This window comes from Scyliorhinus torazame, chromosome 22, assembly GCF_047496885.1.
Source record: "Scyliorhinus torazame isolate Kashiwa2021f chromosome 22, sScyTor2.1, whole genome shotgun sequence".
Classification (NCBI taxonomy): domain Eukaryota; kingdom Metazoa; phylum Chordata; class Chondrichthyes; order Carcharhiniformes; family Scyliorhinidae; genus Scyliorhinus; species Scyliorhinus torazame.
The window spans coordinates 105,069,610-105,089,546 of NC_092728.1; the positions used below are offsets into that span (position 1 = coordinate 105,069,610).

Sequence of the window (19,937 nt, forward strand, 5' to 3'; positions counted from 1 at the left end):
CCAATCCACCTACCCTGCACATCTTTGGGTTGTGGGGATGAGACCAACGCAGACACGGGGAGAATGTGCAAACTCCATATGGACAGTGACCTGGGGGCTGGATCGAACCCGGGTCCTTAGTGCCATGAGGCAGCAGTGCTAGCCACTGCGCCACCGTGCCGCCCCTCCCAATACACACACATACATTGGCCCCTTCTGCTCTCTCTAGTTTCTCCCCCCCCCCTCCACACACACACCTAACTGACAACTGCAAGTAAATCCCTGTTTCTTAAATGCATTATTGAAGCACATTGAAACAGCATTATATAGCATTTTAACTTAGATGGTGAAGGTCTATGATTATGAATCCATTTGAAAATGGATCTTTGAACCAAAACCGTTTGAGAATCACTGCTCCGTAACCACCAAGAGATATGGGGATGGAGCAGGAAAGTGGAGCTAAGGTAGATTAACTGTGATCTTATCGAATGACAGAGCAAGCCACTGGGCCTACTCTTGCTTCTCTTATGTTCACTAAGCTGGTCATGTGTGACCATTTCTATGAGGGAGCAAATATTGATGCCAGATTATGACTTAATTCATTTTCTTTCTCATGCACGATTTAGGTTTTATTCATTGTGGCCCGTCTGAAAAAGGAGGAACTTTAGTTAGGTTTTTTGGAGATGATAACACCAGTAGATTAAAAGAGGCAAACTTTGGTTTTGAAAGTTTGGGAAGCAATTGTTGATCTGGAGTTGTGATTGGGCGGCACGGTGGCACAGCGGTTAGCACTGTTGCTTCACAGCGCCAGGGTCCCAGGTTCGATTCCCGGCTTGGGTCACTGTCTGTGTGGAGTCTCCACATTCTCCCCGTGTCTGCGTGGGTTTCCTCCGGGTGCTCCGGTTTCCTCTCACAAGTCCCGAAAGACGTGCTTGTTAGGTGAATTGGGCATTCTGAATTCTCCCTCTGTGTACCCGAACAGGCGCCGGAGTGTGGCGACTAGGGGATTTTCACAGTAACATCATTGCAGTGTTAATGTAAGCCTACTTGTGACAATAAAGATTTTTTAAAAATTGATTGTGAGCCAAAACATTTCCGTTGTACAACCAAAATTAAATTCACCAACGATTTTGGTAAATCTTTTTTTTGAGGGAGGGGGTGAGATTGCACAAGGTTAAAACGATGTTTTCAGCTAAGACAGGAAGGCTGCATTTGGAAGGGCTGGGGGGGGAGTTCTGGGTAAATCAGTGGAGTGCGCCTTTAAGGAGAGCAGGGTGAACCTGGGTCTGCGAGGCGGAGATGGCAGCTCGCTGCGTGGGAGCGGGGAGGCTGTGTGCCGGCTTGGTGGCTCTGGGCAAGGCTGGCAGCCGGCAGCTGCTGCTGGCACCGCCGCCTGGCAGCAGGTGCTACGGGCAGGGCAGAGATTGGCGCAGGTTGGCAGGAAGCCAGAGGGTGGCAGCCCTGAGGTTAGCCTGTGTGCTGGGAGGGACCCTGGGGTTGTACCAGGCTCTCAAGCACCGTCTCCAGCGAGAGCAGCACCGTGCCGAGCAGCAGGACGCCCAGGTAAACGCATGCAAGGTGCTTGCAGGTGGCCAGCCAGGGTTTACATTGCTTTGTTAGTTTCTTATGGTTGTCCTTATCTTGGGCAGCGGGGGAAATGGCATTTTGCATCAGATGTGTCCAATGTTATCTGTTAAAATGCGATGATGCGGTTTACTTTGCAGCTGGAAGAGCATTCAAACATTTTTGTGGGTTTAAAAGTAATCAATCGTCGATGTCATTCTAACTTTCAATTTCACCGTTGGGATTTCAAACTTGTCCATATGTGGAACCCCTTGAAGATGTTAAAATACCTTCCCAAAAGACGTGATGGGCTTAAATACTTTTTTAAAAATATAAATTTAGAGTACCCGATTATTTTTTCCAATTAAGGGGCAATTTAGCGTAGCCAATCCACCTATCCTGCACATATTCTGGGTTGTGGGGGCGAAACCCACGCAGACACGGGGAGAATGTGCAAACTCCACACGGACGGTGACCCAGGGCCGGGATTCGAACCCAGTTCCTCAGCGATAGGCAACAATGCTAACCACTGTGCCACCGTGCTGCCCTTAAATACTTTTTTAAACTAATGTTAGACAACATGTTTATATTTGCCTGCTTAACTCTTCAGGTTTCAAGGTCATTAATTGTCTGTCAAGTGTTTGGATAGCACTGGGACTACGGGGCTGAGGACCCGGGTTCGAATCCCGGCCCTGGGTCACTGTCCGTGTGGAGTTTGCACATTCTCCCCATGTCTGTGTGGGTTTCGCCCCTACAACTTAAAGATGTGCAGATTAGGTGGGTTGGCCACACTAAATTGCCCCTTCATTGGAAAAAAAAATAGTTGGGTAAAAAATTGTATGTCAAGTGTTATATAAACACAAGTTTATATTAAATTAATTTACGGGATGTGGTCATCGCTGGTTAAACCAGAATTTATTGCCCACCCCTAATGGCCCACGAGAAGGTGGTGGTGAGCTTCCTTCTTGAACCGCTGCAGTCCCTGCGGTGTAGGTACGCCCACAGTGCTGTTAGGGAGGGAGTTCCAGGATGTTATCCCAACGATAGTGAAGGAACGGCAGATATATTTCCAAGTCAGGGTGGTGAGTGATCTGGAGGGTGTTCCAATTTACCTGCTAACTTTGTCCTTTTGGATTGTAGTAGTTGTTAGTTTGGAAGGTACTGCCGATGGAATTTCGATATTGCGCTGCGAATTTTCATCATTGCAAAGTTTTTTTTTAAATGTCCAGTTATGGGGCAATTTAGTGTGGCCAATCCACCGACCCTGCACATCCTTGGGTTGTGGGGGTGAGAGCCACACAGACACGGGGCGAATGTGCAAATTCCACAGGGACGGTGACCAGGGGCCGGGAACGAACCCGGCGCTAACCACTGCGTTGCCGCTCCCATTCCAAACATACCCCATGGGGAACATAGGGACAGGAGGAGGTCTTTGAACCTCTTCGGCCATTCGATTGGATAATGGCTTATCTGCATATTACCCGAACACTCTTGTCAGTCTTCAAAGTATACGGCGGCACAGTGGTTAGCACTGCTGCCTCACAGCGCCAGCTGCATGTATCACAACTCATTCCCTTTTGGGAGCTGAGGTTTGTCCGTCCATTCCCCCAGGCTCGTTAACCTGCCATCTATGCATAGGCCCCCTATCGTCAGCGTCTCTGCATCCTGTCTCCACCGTTTAAAGGGGCATTTAGTGTCGCCGTGGGGAACCTATGCTGGGGGCCATGGCAGACATTGCTCTCAGTCCGAAGTGACGCCTGAGTTGGTTCCACGTTCTCAGTGTGGCCATCACCACTGGGCTCATTGAGTATCTGGCTGGGGGGGATTGGGAATGTGAGTGGGATCGTGGCCAGCACCCTCGGAGGGATGTTCCCGTGCAGGAGCTCTCCTCTGGCTCTGCGACCCAGCCCTGTAATCTCTCTGCGGTGGGTGCCCAGCGGTTGAATTGTAGGTTTGAAGGGCCAGGCCTCCCAACTTTCAACCTCTTTGCAGTACGCTCTTGCGGATCCTAGCCTCCCTCCACTTCAATGATGAGAGTCACCATTCCACCATTATCAAGAACATGTGTATTGAACCAATTACACAAAGGCCACTCTGGTATTGTAAGGATGAAGGAGATAGCTCAGAGCTATTTTTGGTAGCTGAAATCGAGGAAAAGGCGGGAATTTGTTTGCCTTGTGCAAAAATGCAGAACTTGCCGCCATTAGCTTTGCTGCACCCGTGGAAGTGGCCAGAAGAGGCAGGGCCACGGGTACATGTTGATTATGCCGGACCGTTGGGAGGGTTCATGTTTCCCATTCTAGCCGATGCTCACTCGAAATGACCATCATGAAGTCAACTTCATCGGAGAAAACAATTGAGTGAAATCTTCAGCAGATTCTGTTACCCTGAGCAACTAGTGAGCGATAATGGACAGCGGTTTATATCTCAAAGAGTTCATAAACTACTTGAAGGAGAACGGAATTCAACACATCCAGGCGGCTCTTTAACACCCTGCCACAGATGAGCTGGCAGAACATTTTGTACTGACGATGAAACATTGATTTAACGAATAAACATCAACTATGCACAGCATTCAATTTGCTAAAACCATCCAAGACAAAATAAATTGCCGAGGAAAAGCAGCAGGACCAGGTCGCACGGCGGGGAAGCCAGGTGAAACGTGTTTTCGCCAGGATCAAGACGTTCCGGCAAGATATTGTATCACAAGTGAAAAGTGGGTTCCTGCCAGCACCTTCGCACAGACGGGCCTGATCTCCTGCACCAAGATGATGTTTATGGAAAAGCTGCGGATCAACGTTGGGCGACAAGAACCAATCCTGCCAGAGGCAGAACTGGGAGTCCAGCTGCGCCAAGGGGAACATGGACCTTGCCGACAACCTGACACTAACCCAACCAATTGGGGAAAACAACACCTCATTTGCAAATCCAACACTGAGATCCTCCGATCCCTATCTCGACGCCGGTTAGGATCATCGCTGATCATCGCTGATGACGCTCACATCAAGCCAAAGACAGCAGAGGTTGCGGAAAATACTAAAATGCAGACACTGAGGTTCACCGGCGGCCACACCTAGAACGACGACCTCCGGAATGTCCGACGTATTGACTGCTGTTGCTCATTAATTATTTATGATGTACTGATTGTTGTGTCAGGGACCTTTGATTTAAAGGGAGAGGAAATGTGTATTTTTAGTGTTGCCAGCCTAGTAGCTGAACAGGGGCAATTTCAGAGATGGAGTTACTGGCCGTTTGCGAGGGCAAAAGGGGCAGTCTAACATCGCAGCCTGTAGTGCTAACATCTTCTAAATAAAGCTCTGTGTTTTGGTTGAAGCTCCCAAGGCTTGCAAATCTTAAATCCACCACAAATTGCACTTCTGCCTTTTGAGGCGGGAGGTTGTGGGTTCAAACACCGTGCTGAGGACTCGGGCACCTGATTCAGGCTGACCGTAATGAGAGGGTGCTGTACTGTACTGTACGGTAACCCAAGGCCTCTCTTACCTTTTGTGGTGGATTTAAAAGATCCCATGGCCACTATTTTGAAAAGCAAGGGGCATTCCCTCACTTGGCCTGTCCAATATTTATCCTCCCCTGACATCACTAAAGATTAGCAGGTCTGGCAGCATCTGTGGAGAGAGGAACAGAGGTAATATTTGGAGTCCGTGTGACTTGAGTCATGCAGACTTGAAACATTAACTCTGTTCCTCACTCCACAGATGCTGCCAGACTTGCTGTGTGTTTTCAGCACTTTCAGTTTTTATTTCGGATTTTGAGCATCTGCGGTATTTTGCTTTTATATCACTGGTCATCTGGTTGTTACCACATTGCTGTTTGCAGGAGCTTTCTGTGTGCAAATTGGTTGCCACATTGCCTACAATACAACAATAATTACACTTCCAACATAGTACCTCAAAAAGTGATCAATTGGTTGTAAAGTACTTTAAAACAGCCTGAGGCCATGAAAGGTCATGTCTAAATGGCAGTTTGTCCTCCCTTCCATGCGGCTGTGCACTTAAACAAATGCACTCCACTGCTTGGATCAGTTCTGAATGTTAAAAGTGAGAGGGTTCACTGAACTGGAATTGTGAAAGAATGTAAGGCCTGAAATCTGGATGGCGTCATTTGTACCTTCACGACATGCAAAAGCGCCTTACACCCAATCAAGAAGTTTCGAAATATTGTCACTGTTATAATGTAGGAAATGCAGTAGCCAATTTGCACAGAGCAAGATTCCGCAAACAGCAAATTGTTGAGCACTGGATGATACTAGTTTGAGGGATGGGGCGGCAGGGTTGGCAGAAGGGATTGTAGTGTCGTAGTTGAAACCTCCTTCCTCTTCCCTGTGTTTATTTGCTTTGCTGCAGAAGTCCAGTGCCGACCTGTCACTCATTCTGTACCAGTACAAGACTTGTCCGTTCTGCAGCAAAGTCCGGGCGTTCCTCGATTTCCACTCGCTACCCTACGAGATTGTGGAGGTTAACCCAATCTTACGCAAGGAGATCAAGTTTTCCGGCTACCGGAAGGTGCCGATTCTGATCGGGGACGATGGGGAGAAAGTGGTGAGTTTGCGCAAAGCTGCATCAAAGTAGGCACAAATTCTCCGTATAGGGCATGGAATAATACTCAACAATGTTTTTAATTCCCTGGAACTCAAAAGACTTGGGCACAACCATCTAGGCTCCCGGTGCAGTGTTGAGGGAGTGCTGTGGTGTCTGGCGTGCCATCTTTCAGGGGAGATTTTGAGCCATGCACCGTCTACCCTCTCAGGGGGACATGGAATGTGGGCATTGCTGGCAATGCCAGCATTTATTGCCCATACCCACTTGCACTTTGAGGGCAGATAAGCATCAACTACATTGCTGTAGGTCTAGAGTCACATGTAGGCCATGTAGGATGGCAAATTTCATTCCCTAAAGAGTGTTGGTGAACCAGATGGGTTTTAATGACGATCTGGTAATTTCATGGTCACCGTGAAATAGACGGGCTTTCATTCCAGAATTTTTAAAAATTGAATTTCAATTCCATTGCTGGTGGGATTTGAATGTATGTCAGAGCGTTCGTCTGTGCCTTTAGATCCAGTGATGCTACCACCGTCTTCCATGAAGCAGATCAAGGACGGGTGTTCCTAATGCTCTGGCTCAATATTGATCCCTCCACCAACATTGCCGAAAGAGAGTATCTAGTCATTATCACATAACTGTGGGATCTTCTTCTATTTCCTGTCATGTTCTCTGCATTATAGTAATAATAAATAATAAACTTTATTGTCACAAGTAGGCTTACATTAACACTGCAGTGAAGTTACTGTGAAAATCCCCTGGTCGCCACATTCGGGTACACTGAGGGAGAATTCAGAATGTCCAATTCACCTGACAGCACGTTTTTCAGGACTTGTGGGAGGAAACCGGAGCACCCGGAGGAAACCCACGCAGACACAGGGAGAACATGCAGACTCCACACAGACAGTGACCCAAGCCGGGAATCGAACCTGGGACTCTGGCGCTGTGAAGCGACAGTGCTAACCACTGTGCTGCCCATTACAACTGTGACAATGCTTCAAAAGTACTTCAATTGTTGTAAAGTGCTTTTGGAACATCCTGGAATTGTGAACGGCACCATATAATTGTCTTTCTTTATTACTATTCACAACCTCTGGATTTCTGGTCTAATACTTTTAACTGTTATGCGACCATACCTTGTAGCAATGCGGTTAACGATATCCATGCAAAGTTCAACTGAAGTTCAAATCATAAAATTACACAGCACAAAACAAGGCCATTCAGCCATCATATCCATCCTGGCTATTTGAAAGAGTTCTTCCATTTCTCTTTTCCTTTCCCAAAGCCCTGCTCATTTTCCTTTTTCAAGTATTTAACCACTTTCCTTTTGCAAGTCACTAGTGAATCTGCATCCACCATCCATTCAGTCCAGTCCGGATCACAACACACTGTGATTTTGAAAAAAATAGATTCTTAACATCTTCATGATTCTTTTGCCAATAAATATATAATTTACTTTTTTAAAATAAATTTAGATGCCCGATATTTTTTTCCAATTAAGGGCTAATTTAGCGTGGCCAATCCACCTACCCTGCACATCTTTGGGGTGTGGGGGGGCGAAACCAACACAGACACAGGGAGAATGTGCAAACTCCACACGGACAGTGACCTGGGGTCGGGATCGAACCCGGGTGCTTGGCACCGTGAGGCAGCAGGGCTAACCATTGCGCTACCCTATAATTTACTTTTGAATGGGCGGCACGGTGGCACAGTGGTGAGCACTGCTCCCTCACAGCGGCAGTGACCCGGGTTCAATTCTGGCCTTGGGTCACTGTCTGTGTGGTATCTGCATGTCCTCACTGTGTCTGCGTGGGTTTCCTCCGGGTGCTCCGGTTTCCTCCCACAGTCCAAAGATGTGCAGCTTAGTTGGCTTGGCCATGCTAAATTACCCTTTAGTGTCCAAAGATTCCCGTACCAGCCTCCCCGAACAGGCGCCGGAATGTGGCGACTAGGGGCTTTTCACAGTAACTTCATTTGAAACCTACTTGTGACAATAAGCGATTTTCATTTCATTTCACTTCGTTAGGTGGGGTTATGGGGATAGGGTGGGGGGATGGGCAGAGGTAGGGGGCTCTTTCAGAGGGTTGGTGCAGACTCGATGGGCTGAATGGATTCCTTCTGCACTGCAGGGATTCTATATTTCTATTTCCATTTTAGTGCCATAAATTAGGAAGTAAAGTCTTTGCAAAGATTAGGTAGTGGCTTCAGAATGTGGAAATCTATTGGAGCCCTTTCAGGATGCTGATAGTGCATGTCATTTAGGTTGGCACATGAACGCAGTAGTGAGGGGGTGCTGCGTTGTATGAGGTACTGTCTTTCTAATGAGAGTTTAAATTATCTGCTGCCCAGTTTGATGCGGATATTTAAGGTGACGTGAATCTCCTCAGAGTAGAGCAGGCTGTTTTTCCCAAGTCCTTCCCAACCTTCAGTGGGATTTTGTAGTGAACAAAAAGTTGTCACTCCTGCCATCTTTAAATGTCAAATTACTTGGGACATTCGAGACGTATTGTCCATGTGCTGCTCTCCGTTTTCTCTCTTGCTGTGGATCCGCCCTTTCACCTCCCACCCCTTTCAATCTCTTTTTATCACAATATATTATCTGTCTCATCCTCTTCTTCCAACTTCTCCAACACTCACTGTCGAATTTAGTATAAATTTCTGATTTTTTTGTTTACCTGAAATTTGAGAACTGAGTAACAACGTAGAGTTGGATGGTTGTTAATTAAATGTGGGATAATCAGCTTTGAACTAATTTAGTTTCCTCTTTTTCAGCAAATCAATGATTCCTCAGTTATCATCAGCGCTGTAAAGACATATTTACTGTCCAGGTAAATCTAGTGAATTACAATTCAATCCAATTTGTTTCCGAACTCTTTTGCTTTGTGGAGTTTAGATTCTCTTTTTAAATAACATTTTTAGTTTCACTGTTTTTCTTTTGTCAAAATAATTCCTATTTTCCTCCTCTGGTTATCAATTTTATTCAGATTTTTCACCTTTTGCTTGAGATCCCCTTATTCTCTAATTATTATTTTTAAATTTAGAGTACCCAATCAATTTTTTCCAATTAAGGGGTAATTTCGCGTGGCCAATCCACCTAGCCTGCACATCTTTGGGTTGTGGGGACGAAACCCACGCAAACACGGGGAGAATGTGCAAACTCCACACGGACAGTGACCCAGAGCCGGGATCGAACCTGGGACCTCGACGCCGTGAGGCAACAGGGCTAACTCACTGTGCCACCGTGCTGCCCTATTCTCTGATTATCAAGCTTTTTTTGTTATTTATTTGAACTTCAGGGCAGCACGGTGACGCAGTGGGTTAGCCCTGCTGCCTCGCGGCGCCGAGGTCCCAGGTTCGATCCCGGCTCTGGGTCACTGTCCGTGTGGAGTTTGCACATTCTCCCCGTATTTGCATGGTTTTGCCCCCACAACCCAAAGATGTGCAGGGTAGGTGGATTGGCCACACTAAATTGCCCCTTAATTGGAAAAAATAAATTCGGTACTCTAAATTTAAAATTTATTTGAACTCCAAAAATCATTGTTGATTTTTCCAGAAATATGGATTTTCTATTCCTGTCTTGTGTTCAGTTGTTAATTCACTTACACATGTACATTTGCATGCTCACACACACCCACACCACACACACACACTTTCCCTCTCCCTGACAGACTTCCCTTATAGTATACTTACTCACAATCTCTTTTTTTACAAATTTAAACAAACAAAGAACAAAGAACAAAGAACAAAGAAATGTACAGCACAGGAACAGGCCCTTCGGCCCTCCAAGCCCGTGCCGACCATACTGCCCGACTAAACTACAATCTTCTACACTTCCTGGGTCCGTATCCTTCTATTCCCATCCTATTCATATATTTGTCAAGATGCCCCTTAAATGTCACTATCGTCCCTGCCTCCACTACCTCCTCCGGTAGTGAGTTCCAGGCACCCACTACCCTCTGCGTAAAAAACTTGCCTCGTACATCTACTCTAAACTTTGCCCCTCTCACCTTAAACCTATGCCCCCTAGTAATTGACCCCTCTACCCTGGGGAAAAGCCTCTGACTATCCACTCTGTCTATGCCCCTCATAATTTTGTATACCTCTATCAGGTCGCCCCTCAACCTCCTTCGTTCCAGTGAGAACAAACCGAGTTTATTCAATCGCTCCTCATAGCTTATGCCCTCCATACCAGGCAACATTCTGGTAAATCTCTTCTGCACCCTCTCTAAAGCCTCCACATCCTTCTGGTAGTGTGGCGACCAGAATTGAACACTATACTCCAAGTGTGGCCTAACTAAGGTTCTAAAACCTAAAGTACCCAATTCAAAAGTAAGGTACGATTTAGCGTGGCCAATCCACCTACCCTGCACATCTTTGGGTTGTGGGGGGGAGACCCACGCAGACATGGGGAGAATGTGCAAACTCCACACAGACAGTCACCCGGGCTGGGATTCGAACCCGGGTCCTCGGCACCGTTGGGCCGCAGTGCTAACCACTGCACCACCGTGTTTGCCCCTTCTTAGTCATAATCTCATGCCCTCTTAAAACACATTCCCTCTCACTCACTCACACGAACACAGCTTCTTGTCTATTTTATAAGATTCCTCAATTTCCACCATACCCCTCCATTCTCACCTGCTTTTGAAAAGCCCAAAAGATTCTGCAGATTATTTTTCTTTTCAAGAATAGGAATGAGAAAATGCAGATTTCTGCTTTTCAAGTGTACTGTTTTATGAACCATTCAGGCCCATGGATTTGGTGGGTAGCATACTATCCTGGCTGTGGCCAACACCACTGTGTAATGGTCCTTGGAAATTGTGTGAGAGAAACCTACTTTTCTCCCTGCTTGCCTTACCCCTGGTGGGTAAGTGGCTGATTGATTGAACCCCTCATTGCTGGCGCTGTTGAAATGATCAGTTCAGGTACATGGCCAATCACTGTCACAGTTCCACCTCCCCTCACTTTGCCTTGGAGTTTTCATTTTAGGTGCAATCAGCAATCCAGTTGCAAATTGCCTCCATCTTGAGAATGATCTTTTTTTCTCCTCGAGTTTGCTAATTGCCGAACGTAAAGATCGGCCATGGGGCAGCACAATTGTGCACCGTTTTGGAATGTAATTTTGTAATAAGAAAACTTTAAAATTAGAATGGTAACCTGATACAGTTTGGAGTGCGCTCGCTGCCTGCGAAACGGAGGATCCTGCCAGCGGAGAATCCAGCTCTATAATTTTAATTTGACTGTCTGGTTTGCCACTTCTGAGTAACCTCTCTTTGAATTACTGAAAATTACTTGAAAAGAATGCTATAGTTCAATTTGCTATTGAATTGGGACACCGAGGTCAGTCACTAGATTAAAATGATATTCAAAAACTTTTAAAACTCGCCAATAGTGTTCTTGCACCAACAGGAATTAGCTTCATTTTTGCAGCCTCCACAAAGGTCTGTAAACAAGTGAAGTTAGCATAAACTGTAAATGCTAATTAATTTGAGCAAGAGGCGTGGCCAGTTTTGTAGGCGAGAGCAACTCCGAGCAAAATGTTTTTGAAACTAGTGTTAAGGACCTTGGAAACTGGAGTTGTATTCGATGCAGTGTGCTGGTTCTGGTCAATGTCAGACAAACTGCATTAATATAAAGTGAACCCAGGCCCTTGTACCCACATCAGTGTGTGAGCCTGCTCCTTGGAGATGGGCAGGGGGGATTTGTGGTCCCTCGTGTGTTGTCTCCCCACCTCTCGGAGAGGTTAACGTTCTACGCTTGACCTCTTCTCTTCACATCTCCCCTGTCATAGAACATACAGTGGAGAAGGAGGCCATTCGGCCCATCGAGTCTGCACCGACCCACTTAAGCCCTCACTTCCACCCTATCCCCGTAACCCAATAACCCCTCCTAACCTTTTTGGACACTAAGGGCAATTTAGCATGGCCAATCCACCTACCCTGCACGTCTTTTGGGTTGTGGGAGTGAAATCCACAGGGAGAATATGCAAACTCCACACGGCCAGTGACCCAGGGCCGGGATCGAACTTGGGACCTAGGCGCTGTGAGGCAGCAGTGCTAACCACGTGCTGCCCGCCATGATACATCTTTGATAATGAAATGGGTGGATTGTCAATTACTAGTGTGAACCAGCCGTGTGAAAGTATTGTTGGTTGCAAATACTAGAACTGTTGTCATGTATATGGGTCGCAATTTACAAAACATAAGTTGGCGGTATTGGAAAATATGAGGCGGGTAGTTATAAACTACAAGAGGGGAGAGCTTGGTGGAATGGACTGACACGTGGCAGATGACATTTAATCATTGAAGTGATGGCTTTTGGTAGAAAGAATGAGGAGAGGTAATAATATATAATAATGGGTGCAATTTTAAAGGGGTATAGGTGCAGAGGGGCCTGGGGGTATATATGCACAAATCATTGAAGGTGGCAGGGCAGGTTGAATAAGTGGCTAGAAAGGCATTCAGGATCCTGGACTTTATAAATAGAGGCAGAGAGTGCAAGGAATATATAACAAACCTTTATAAAACTGTGGTATGGCCCCAATTCATGGGCAGCACGGTGGCACAGTGGTTAGGGGCTGGTTTAGCACAGTGGGCTAAACAGCTGGCTTGTAATGCAGAACACTGCCAGCAGCGCGGGTTCAATTCCCGTACCAGCCTCCCCGAACAGGCGCCGGAATGTGGCGACTAGGGACTTTTCACAGTAACTTTATTGAAGCCTACTTGTGATAAATTATTATTATTATTAACACTGCTGCCTCACAGCGCCCGGGACCCGGGTTCAATTCCGGCTTTGGGTCACTGTCTGTGTGGAGTTTGCACGTTCTCCCCGTGTCTGCATGGGTTTCTTCCCGGTGCTCCGGTTTCATCCCATATTCCAAAGATATGCACGTTAGGTGGATTGGCCACGCTAAATTGCCCCTCACTGTACAAAGATGCACAGATTAGGTGGGATTACGGGGATAGGGCGGGGGACTAGGCCTAGGTCGGACGCTCTTTCAGAGGGTACCGGTGCAGACTTGATGGGCTGAATGGCCGCCTTCTGCACTGCAGGAATTCTCTGATTCTATAAACTAGACTACTGTGTCCAATCCTGTGCAGCATACTTCAGGAGATATGTTCTCATTGTCTTGTGGAACATCACGCGCAAGGTTCCTAAAGATATGGCAGTTGAGAATTAGCCTGTTCAGTTGAATGAAGGCTCGGGGAAGAAACTCGTGACCCTGAGTAGACGTCATCCTCAAATTAAGAGGCCTCGGGGCAGCACGGTGGCGCAGTGGGCTAGCCCTGCTGCCTCACGGCGCCGAGGTCCCAGGTTCGATCCCGGCTCTGGGTCACTGTCCGTGTGGAGTTTGCACATTCTCCCCGTGTCTGCGTGGGTTTCGCCCCCACAACCCAAAGATGTGCCGGGTAGGTGGATTGGCCACGCTAAATTGCCCCATAATTGGAAAAAATTAATTGGGTTCTCTAAATTTGTATTAATAAAAGATTAAGATGCCTCTGACGATATCGACCATTTCAGAAAGGATGTGAAGGGAGAGTTGCAGAAAAAATATCTACCAAAATGGTTCTAGGGATGAGGATCTTCAATTACGTGGATAGATTGGAGAAGCTGGGACTGTTCCCTTTAGAGAAGAGAGGTTGAGAGGAGATCCGATGGAGGTGTTCAAAGTTATGAGAGGTCTGTACAGATATTTAGAGAGAGGCTTCCCAATGACAGAGGGATGGAGAACCAAAGGACATGGATTTAAGGTGGTTGGCAAAAGAGCCAGCAGCAACGTGAGGAAAATCTTATTTACGCAGCAAATGGGTGAAAACTAGAATACACTGTCTGTGAGTGTGGTGGAGACCGATACAATTGTGGATTTCAAAAGGAATCGGATAAGCAGCTGAAGAGAGAAAACTTTCAGGGCCATGGAGAATGGGCGGGGGAGTGGGATTAGCTGAGTTGCTCTTGCGGATAGCCTTCACAAATACAATGGGCCGAACAGCCTTCTGTGCTGTAATCATTCTGTGATTTTATACAATGTGCTGGTTTGACTCTCCATGCTCTTCACTTGCTGTTTATCAAATATTTCAGGCACAGAAACCTCACCCGGGTGTTATCATACTATCCAGAGATGAAATCTAAAGATGAGAAGGGGAAGGATGTGGTTGAATACAACAACAAGTACTGGGTGATGTTGGAGGACCAGGATGAAAAGCAATATTACTCCAGCAAGGAGGCCAGAAAGTATGTAAACCTGAAGCATACTTACAATAAATCATATTTTTTTACAAATAATATCAGGAAAATAGGTTGTTCTAAATGGGCAGATTTCTGTCATGTCCTCCTGTCCAGTCCTGGTATGTGGGAAGGATATGTCTGTGTCCGGATGTGATATTCCAATGCTCCCTGAGCCAGCGTCTCATCTTTATCCTAACTTGCACCGTCTCATTCACCCACCCACCCCCCTGCCCATTGATCTGCATTGATGATTCCTGGTCAAGCAATGCCCTGATTTTTAAAGATTCTCATCTTTTCCCAAATCGTTCCATGGCCTTGTCCCTCCCTATCTTTATAACCTCTCCCATCTCTACAACCGTCCTCCGCTATCTGTTGCCCCTCCAATTCTGGCTTCTAGCACGTTCTCCATTTTAATCGCTACATCATTAGCAGCCGTGTCTTCAGCAGCCTGGGCCCCACCTACACTCTGGAATTCCCTCCCTATACCTCGTCACTGATCTCCTCCTTTAAGATGCTCCCTGTTTTGGCAGCACGGTGGCACAGTGCTAAGCACTTCTGCCTCACGGCGCCGAGGACCCGGGTTCGATCCAGGCTCTGGGTCACTGTCCGTGTGGAGTTTGCACATTCTCCCCGTGTCTGCGTGGGTTTCGCCCCCACAACCCAAAGATGTGCAGGGTAGGTGGATTGGCCACGCTAAATTGCCCCTTAATTGGAAAAAAGGATTGGGTACTCTAAATTTAAAAAGAAAAGATGCTCCCTGTTTCGGCAAAGGCTTTGGTCACCTTTCCTATTATCACCTTGTGTGCCTTGACGTCACATTTTATTTGATAACACATTATTTTGATAACAGGGGCTGATTTAGCACACTGGGCTAAATAGCTGACTTTTAAAGCAGTCCCAGGCAGGCCAGCAGCACGGTTCAATTCCCGTATCAGCCTCCCCGAACAGGCGCCCGAATGTGGCGACTAGGGGCTTTTCACAGTAATTTCATTTGAAGCCGACTTGTGACAATAAGCGATTTTCATTTTTTCACTCCTGTGAAGTATATTGGGATGTTTTTGCTTCTGTTGAAGGTGCTATCTAAATGTAAGCTGTTGCTGTGTCCAAACTGGTCCCACTCCTGTTTCCACAGGAGAGGGAGGAAGGGAAGACACTGTTGATTCATTATCCAGCAGTTGTTGGCACGTGCCCTATGATCTGCCTGGGTCATGGTCCCATTACAAGGTTGATCAGCTGACTGTGGTGACAGGTGTTGGGTGTTCTTGACTGGATTGACCTGTGCTGGGGTTTTTCCTTCATTATCAGGGACGAAATGAAATGGCGCAAGTGGGTGGATGACTGGTTGGTCCATCTCATTTCACCCAATGTCTACCGCACTCCTGGAGAATCTCTGGAGTCTTTCGACTACATTGTGCGGGAGGGGAAATTTGGAGCCTTGGAAGGATTTTTCGCTAAGTATTTTGGAGCCGCAGCCATGTTCCTTGTCAGCAAGAGACTGAAGTCAAGGTGCGTGTATTTAATTATTTATGGTTCCTTATTAAGTCCAGGCACCTAGGTGGGAAGTAGGAGATTGCCCATCAAAGATGGAACCAGGACTGGTCAGAAGGATATGAAGGCCATGGAGCGGGTGCAGAGGAGATTTACTAGGATAGCAGCTGGCACAAGAGATTCCAGTTATTGGGAGAGGCTGGAGAAGCTGGGATTGCTCTCCTTAGAGCAGAAAAGATTAAGGGCAGAAGTGTTCAAAAACATGACTATTTTTGATAGAGAAAATTAGGAAAGATTGTTTCCAACAGAAGAAGAGTCGGTAACCAGAGAAAGGAGATTTCAGATAATTGGCAGGGTGGGGGGAAGATGGCAAGTTCTTTTAATGCAGCCAGTTGTTGTGATCGGGAAGGCGCTGCTTGAAAGGGACGTGGAAGCAGATTCAAAAGCAACTTTCAAAAGGGGGTTGGATAAATACTGAGAGAGAAGAGAATGGTAAGGTTATGGGGAAAGAGCAGGGTGAACAGGACCAGTTGGATAGCTCTTTAAAAGTGCTAGCTCAGGCGTGACGGGCTGCGTTGCCTCGGTTGCACTGTAAGATTCCACGAGCCTAACGAGCCTAAGTTGGTATCTCTGAAACTCTGGTTTCATAGTGCAAGAGTGGGGAGTGAAAAGTACTGAGAATTTTAAGTGCGTCCGTTCTCTCGGTTGGTGGATTGTCGCAAAGGACTGTCAATTATTTTTTAAAGGACAAAAAAGTAACTTACAATTGGGATGTGTCACTCTGGTAGTAGACAATTTGAGGAATTTAACTGTGCCCCCCTCGGGGAAATAGAGCCGGGCGGGTAGTTGAAGTGGAGATGTTCGTGGCTTACCTGTTGATCAGAAGCTACTGACTGTAACCTTAAACTGGAGGCACAAAGGATACCCACCTGATGCTGTGGATCCCTTCTTTAAATAGGCAGATCTGGTCCCAGTTATGGAGCTGGGACTCCATAACTAATTGAATGTTGGCAGGCCTAATGAGCCCCGAAGGTAAAGCCCTGCAATTCCATATTTCCATATCTGCCCCCTTCCCTCGTCACCTACATCCCACCTCCCAGAAAAAAACTCATCCCTTTGGATCTGGCCAGTGGCCTCTGAGACACACCATTTGAATTTGAGAGAGAAATATTACAGGAAACCAGACTATTTGAATTTTTAAAAAGGGCAATCCGTATGTGACCCACAGGAAATGCCACCTGCACCAGTCTTTCCAACCACTCCTCTCGCTGCTTCAAGCAGTCATACCACATCCACTGTTGTCTGGACGTAAACTACTACCCCCTCGTCATTCTGGATCTCCTGTGCTGTGTCTTGTGAGAACTTGCTGAATCTTTGCAATTGCTGGTTTTCAGACATAACCTTCACGATGACGTCCGGCAGGATCTGTACAAAGCGGTCGATCAATGGGTGGCTGCTGTTGGCAAGCACAGACCATTCTTGGGCGGGGACATGCCCAACCTTGCTGACCTGGTAAGAGATGTTAAGACCATAAGACATAGGAGCAGAATTAGGCCACTCGGCCCATCGAGTCTGCTCCGCCATTCAATCATGACTGATATTTTTATCATCCCCATTCTCCTGCCTTCTCCCCTGACCCCCTTATTAATGAGGTTAATAGTTGTGGGTTCTCTTGGGATTTACCAAGATACCAGAACGGGGAAGTTATGTCTATCAGGAAAGATTGAGGCTCTTTACACAGAGTGGTGGGTGCCTGGAATGCACTGCCAGCAGAGGTGGTGGAGTCAGAGTCATTTGGGACATTTAAGTGACTCTTGGACAGGCACATGGGCAGCAGTAAATTGAAGGGGTGGAGGTTAGGTTAATCTTAGATTAGGATAAATGGTCGGCACAACATCGTGGGCCGAAGGGCTTGTACTGTCCTATGTTCGATTGTCTAAAAGAGGGAAGGTTAAGGGGCGACCTGATAGAGATGTTTAAGATTGTGAAATGACATAGAGATGTGTTTCCACTTGCAGCACAGAAACCTGCATTCAGCCTAACTGATCTAGGCCAGTTTTTATGTTCCACATCTAATCTCACCCTGTCAGCTTATCTTTCTGTTTCTTTCTCCCTCATGTGTTTTTCAAGCTTACCCTTAAATGCATCATCATCTCAGCTTTCACTTTGTGAATTCCACGTCTTAATCACTTGCTGGATAAAGACATTTCTCCTGAATAACCTAATGGAATTATTAATGACAATCTTATATTTGCATGCCCTAGCTCTGGTCTCGCTTGCAAGTGAAAACATCTTCTCCTTATCACTACGGCTGCATCAAAATCCTGGAACTCCCTCCCTAACAGCACAGTGGGTGTTCCTACACCACACCACAGGGACTGCAGCGGTTCAAGAAGGCGGCTCCCACCACCTTCTCGAGGGCAATTAGAGATGGTCAATAAATGCTGGCCTAGCCAGCGATGTCCACAACCCATGAACGATTTTTTTAAAAACTCAGAATTTTAACTACTATCAGGATCACCCCTCATGTCTTATGGAAAAAGAGTCGCGCCCTGTTAAGGTTTCCGGATAGACCTACCTCCCTCCTCTCACTTTTGCTTTTCCATCTTCACAGGCAGTCTATGGGGTACTTCGGGTAATGGAAGGTTTGGAGGCATTCAATGACATGATGGCAAATACCAAGGTCAAGTCGTGGTATCAAAGAATGGAGGAAGACATCAAGAAAGGACAACAAGTTGAGCAATAAATTGCTGCAGGAGCCATTGAGAGAATCGTGTGAAATTCCTGTTGCATTTCTTTTCTATTAATGGCTTCGGACAGATGATGGGGCCTGATGTTAACGGAGTGCTGTGGGATCTGTGCGGAGAAAAGAAACAATTCTTTAAAAACTGCAACCATGCAACACTCGTCTTCAGTTAATCAAGGGTGCCAACAGAAAGATTCATAGTTTAAAATGCTGCCAGAATAGGGTTGGCCTGATACCTGAAGGAGACTGGTGAATGGTGTCTCACTCTGTTTTGATCATTTCAAGTTTATTAGTGGATTTATGCCAATAACGTGTAGTATTGATGTCAGGGCAAGGCCAAAACCACTTAGCACAAAACTGCGAAGTGTAAATGCAACTAAAAAGGCACAAAGTCAAAACCCACAGAATGTTTTTTTAAAGCTTTAAAAAGCTATAAAGTTTATAAATTTAGCAGCGCAATGTTTATAAGCATTGAAGTAAAATGCAAAATAAAAACTAGACATCTCAAAGAAATACAGGCTGTGCTGGTAATGCAAGTAGATTCAGTCCCTCTATGGAGACAGTGGACACCTTGATGACTCAAGTATAACCCTGAATCTGATCTGGTAAAATCGAACAGCGTTTGAATAGGAACAAAACTGGGGTGAGGGAAACGCACGCACGCACATGAATGGCGGAATGTCCTAAATCTTCTCATTTCCCTTTGTTATGTTTCCATTCAAATGTGGTTTGTTTTTCAGTCTGTTGAAGGGTTACCCCTGAAACATTAATTTAAGAGCAGGTGAGTATCCAGGCCAGCATTTATTCCCCAGCCAACAACAACATTGAAGACAGAATATCCTGGTCATTTTCACATTGCTGTTTGTGGGAGCTTGTGTGTAAATTGGCGATTGCATTTCCTGTATTACAACAATATCAATGTTTCAAAAGTACTTCTTTGACTGTAAAGTGCTTTGGAATCTCCCTGAAGATTGGAAAGGTGCTATGTAAGTTTCCCTCTCCTGAGGTTAGCTTCAGAAAAATTACCGAGGAAGGTCTCCTTGCTAGCTGCTTGTGAATTCTGGCTGTTGCACGCTGGGAGAGGCAACGTTGTCGAGCTTAGAGAAGAAAGCAAGAGATGAAATGTCTTGAACTTTGGATCTATAATAAAGTATGATATACTAGGTGCTGATGCAAGACTGATTAATTTCTATTCTATCTGAGTGGGATTGAATTGATGAGTTACAGAGAAGGTAACATTCTTCCAATTGATAATTTTAATAGATTTATGATATCTTTCCCACCTCCTTAATTCTCTCATAGAATTTACAGTGCAGAAGGAGGCCATTCGGCCCATCGAGTCTGCACCGGCTCTTGGAAAGAGCACCCTACCCAAGGTC

The 19,937-nt window shown here is 46.2% G+C and overlaps 1 protein-coding gene across 2 annotated transcripts; it reads left to right on the top strand.

The window, feature by feature from the left end:
• Positions 1 to 1,251: 1,251 nt before the first annotated feature.
• On the top strand, positions 1,252 to 19,721 carry ptgesl (prostaglandin E synthase 2-like). Of its 2 annotated transcripts, XM_072488817.1 has the most exons (7): positions 1,252 to 1,542; positions 5,907 to 6,101; positions 8,874 to 8,929; positions 14,178 to 14,330; positions 15,630 to 15,830; positions 17,207 to 17,324; positions 18,427 to 19,721. In XM_072488817.1, the coding sequence occupies exons 1-7, from the start codon at positions 1,279 to 1,281 to the stop codon at positions 18,556 to 18,558; spliced, it is 1,119 nt and encodes a 372-aa protein (XP_072344918.1). In that variant the 5' UTR covers positions 1,252 to 1,278; the 3' UTR covers positions 18,559 to 19,721. The 2 variants fall into 2 exon arrangements, with proteins under 2 accessions (XP_072344918.1, XP_072344920.1); XM_072488819.1 differs by lacking the exon at positions 14,178 to 14,330.
• Positions 19,722 to 19,937: the final 216 nt, after the last annotated feature.

What these genes read in the sequence shown, in the direction of transcription:
- ptgesl (XM_072488817.1), top strand. Translation starts at nt 1,279, where the DNA reads ATGGCAGCTCGCTGCGTGGGAGCGGGGAGGCTGTGTGCCGGCTTGGTG. An exon ending in GGGACGATGGGGAGAAAGTG is followed by an intron (nt 6,102 to 8,873) that starts GTGAGTTTGCGC and finishes CCTCTTTTTCAG; the next exon opens with CAAATCAATGATTCCTCAGT. An exon ending in AAGACATATTTACTGTCCAG is followed by an intron (nt 8,930 to 14,177) that starts GTAAATCTAGTG and finishes CAAATATTTCAG; the next exon opens with GCACAGAAACCTCACCCGGG.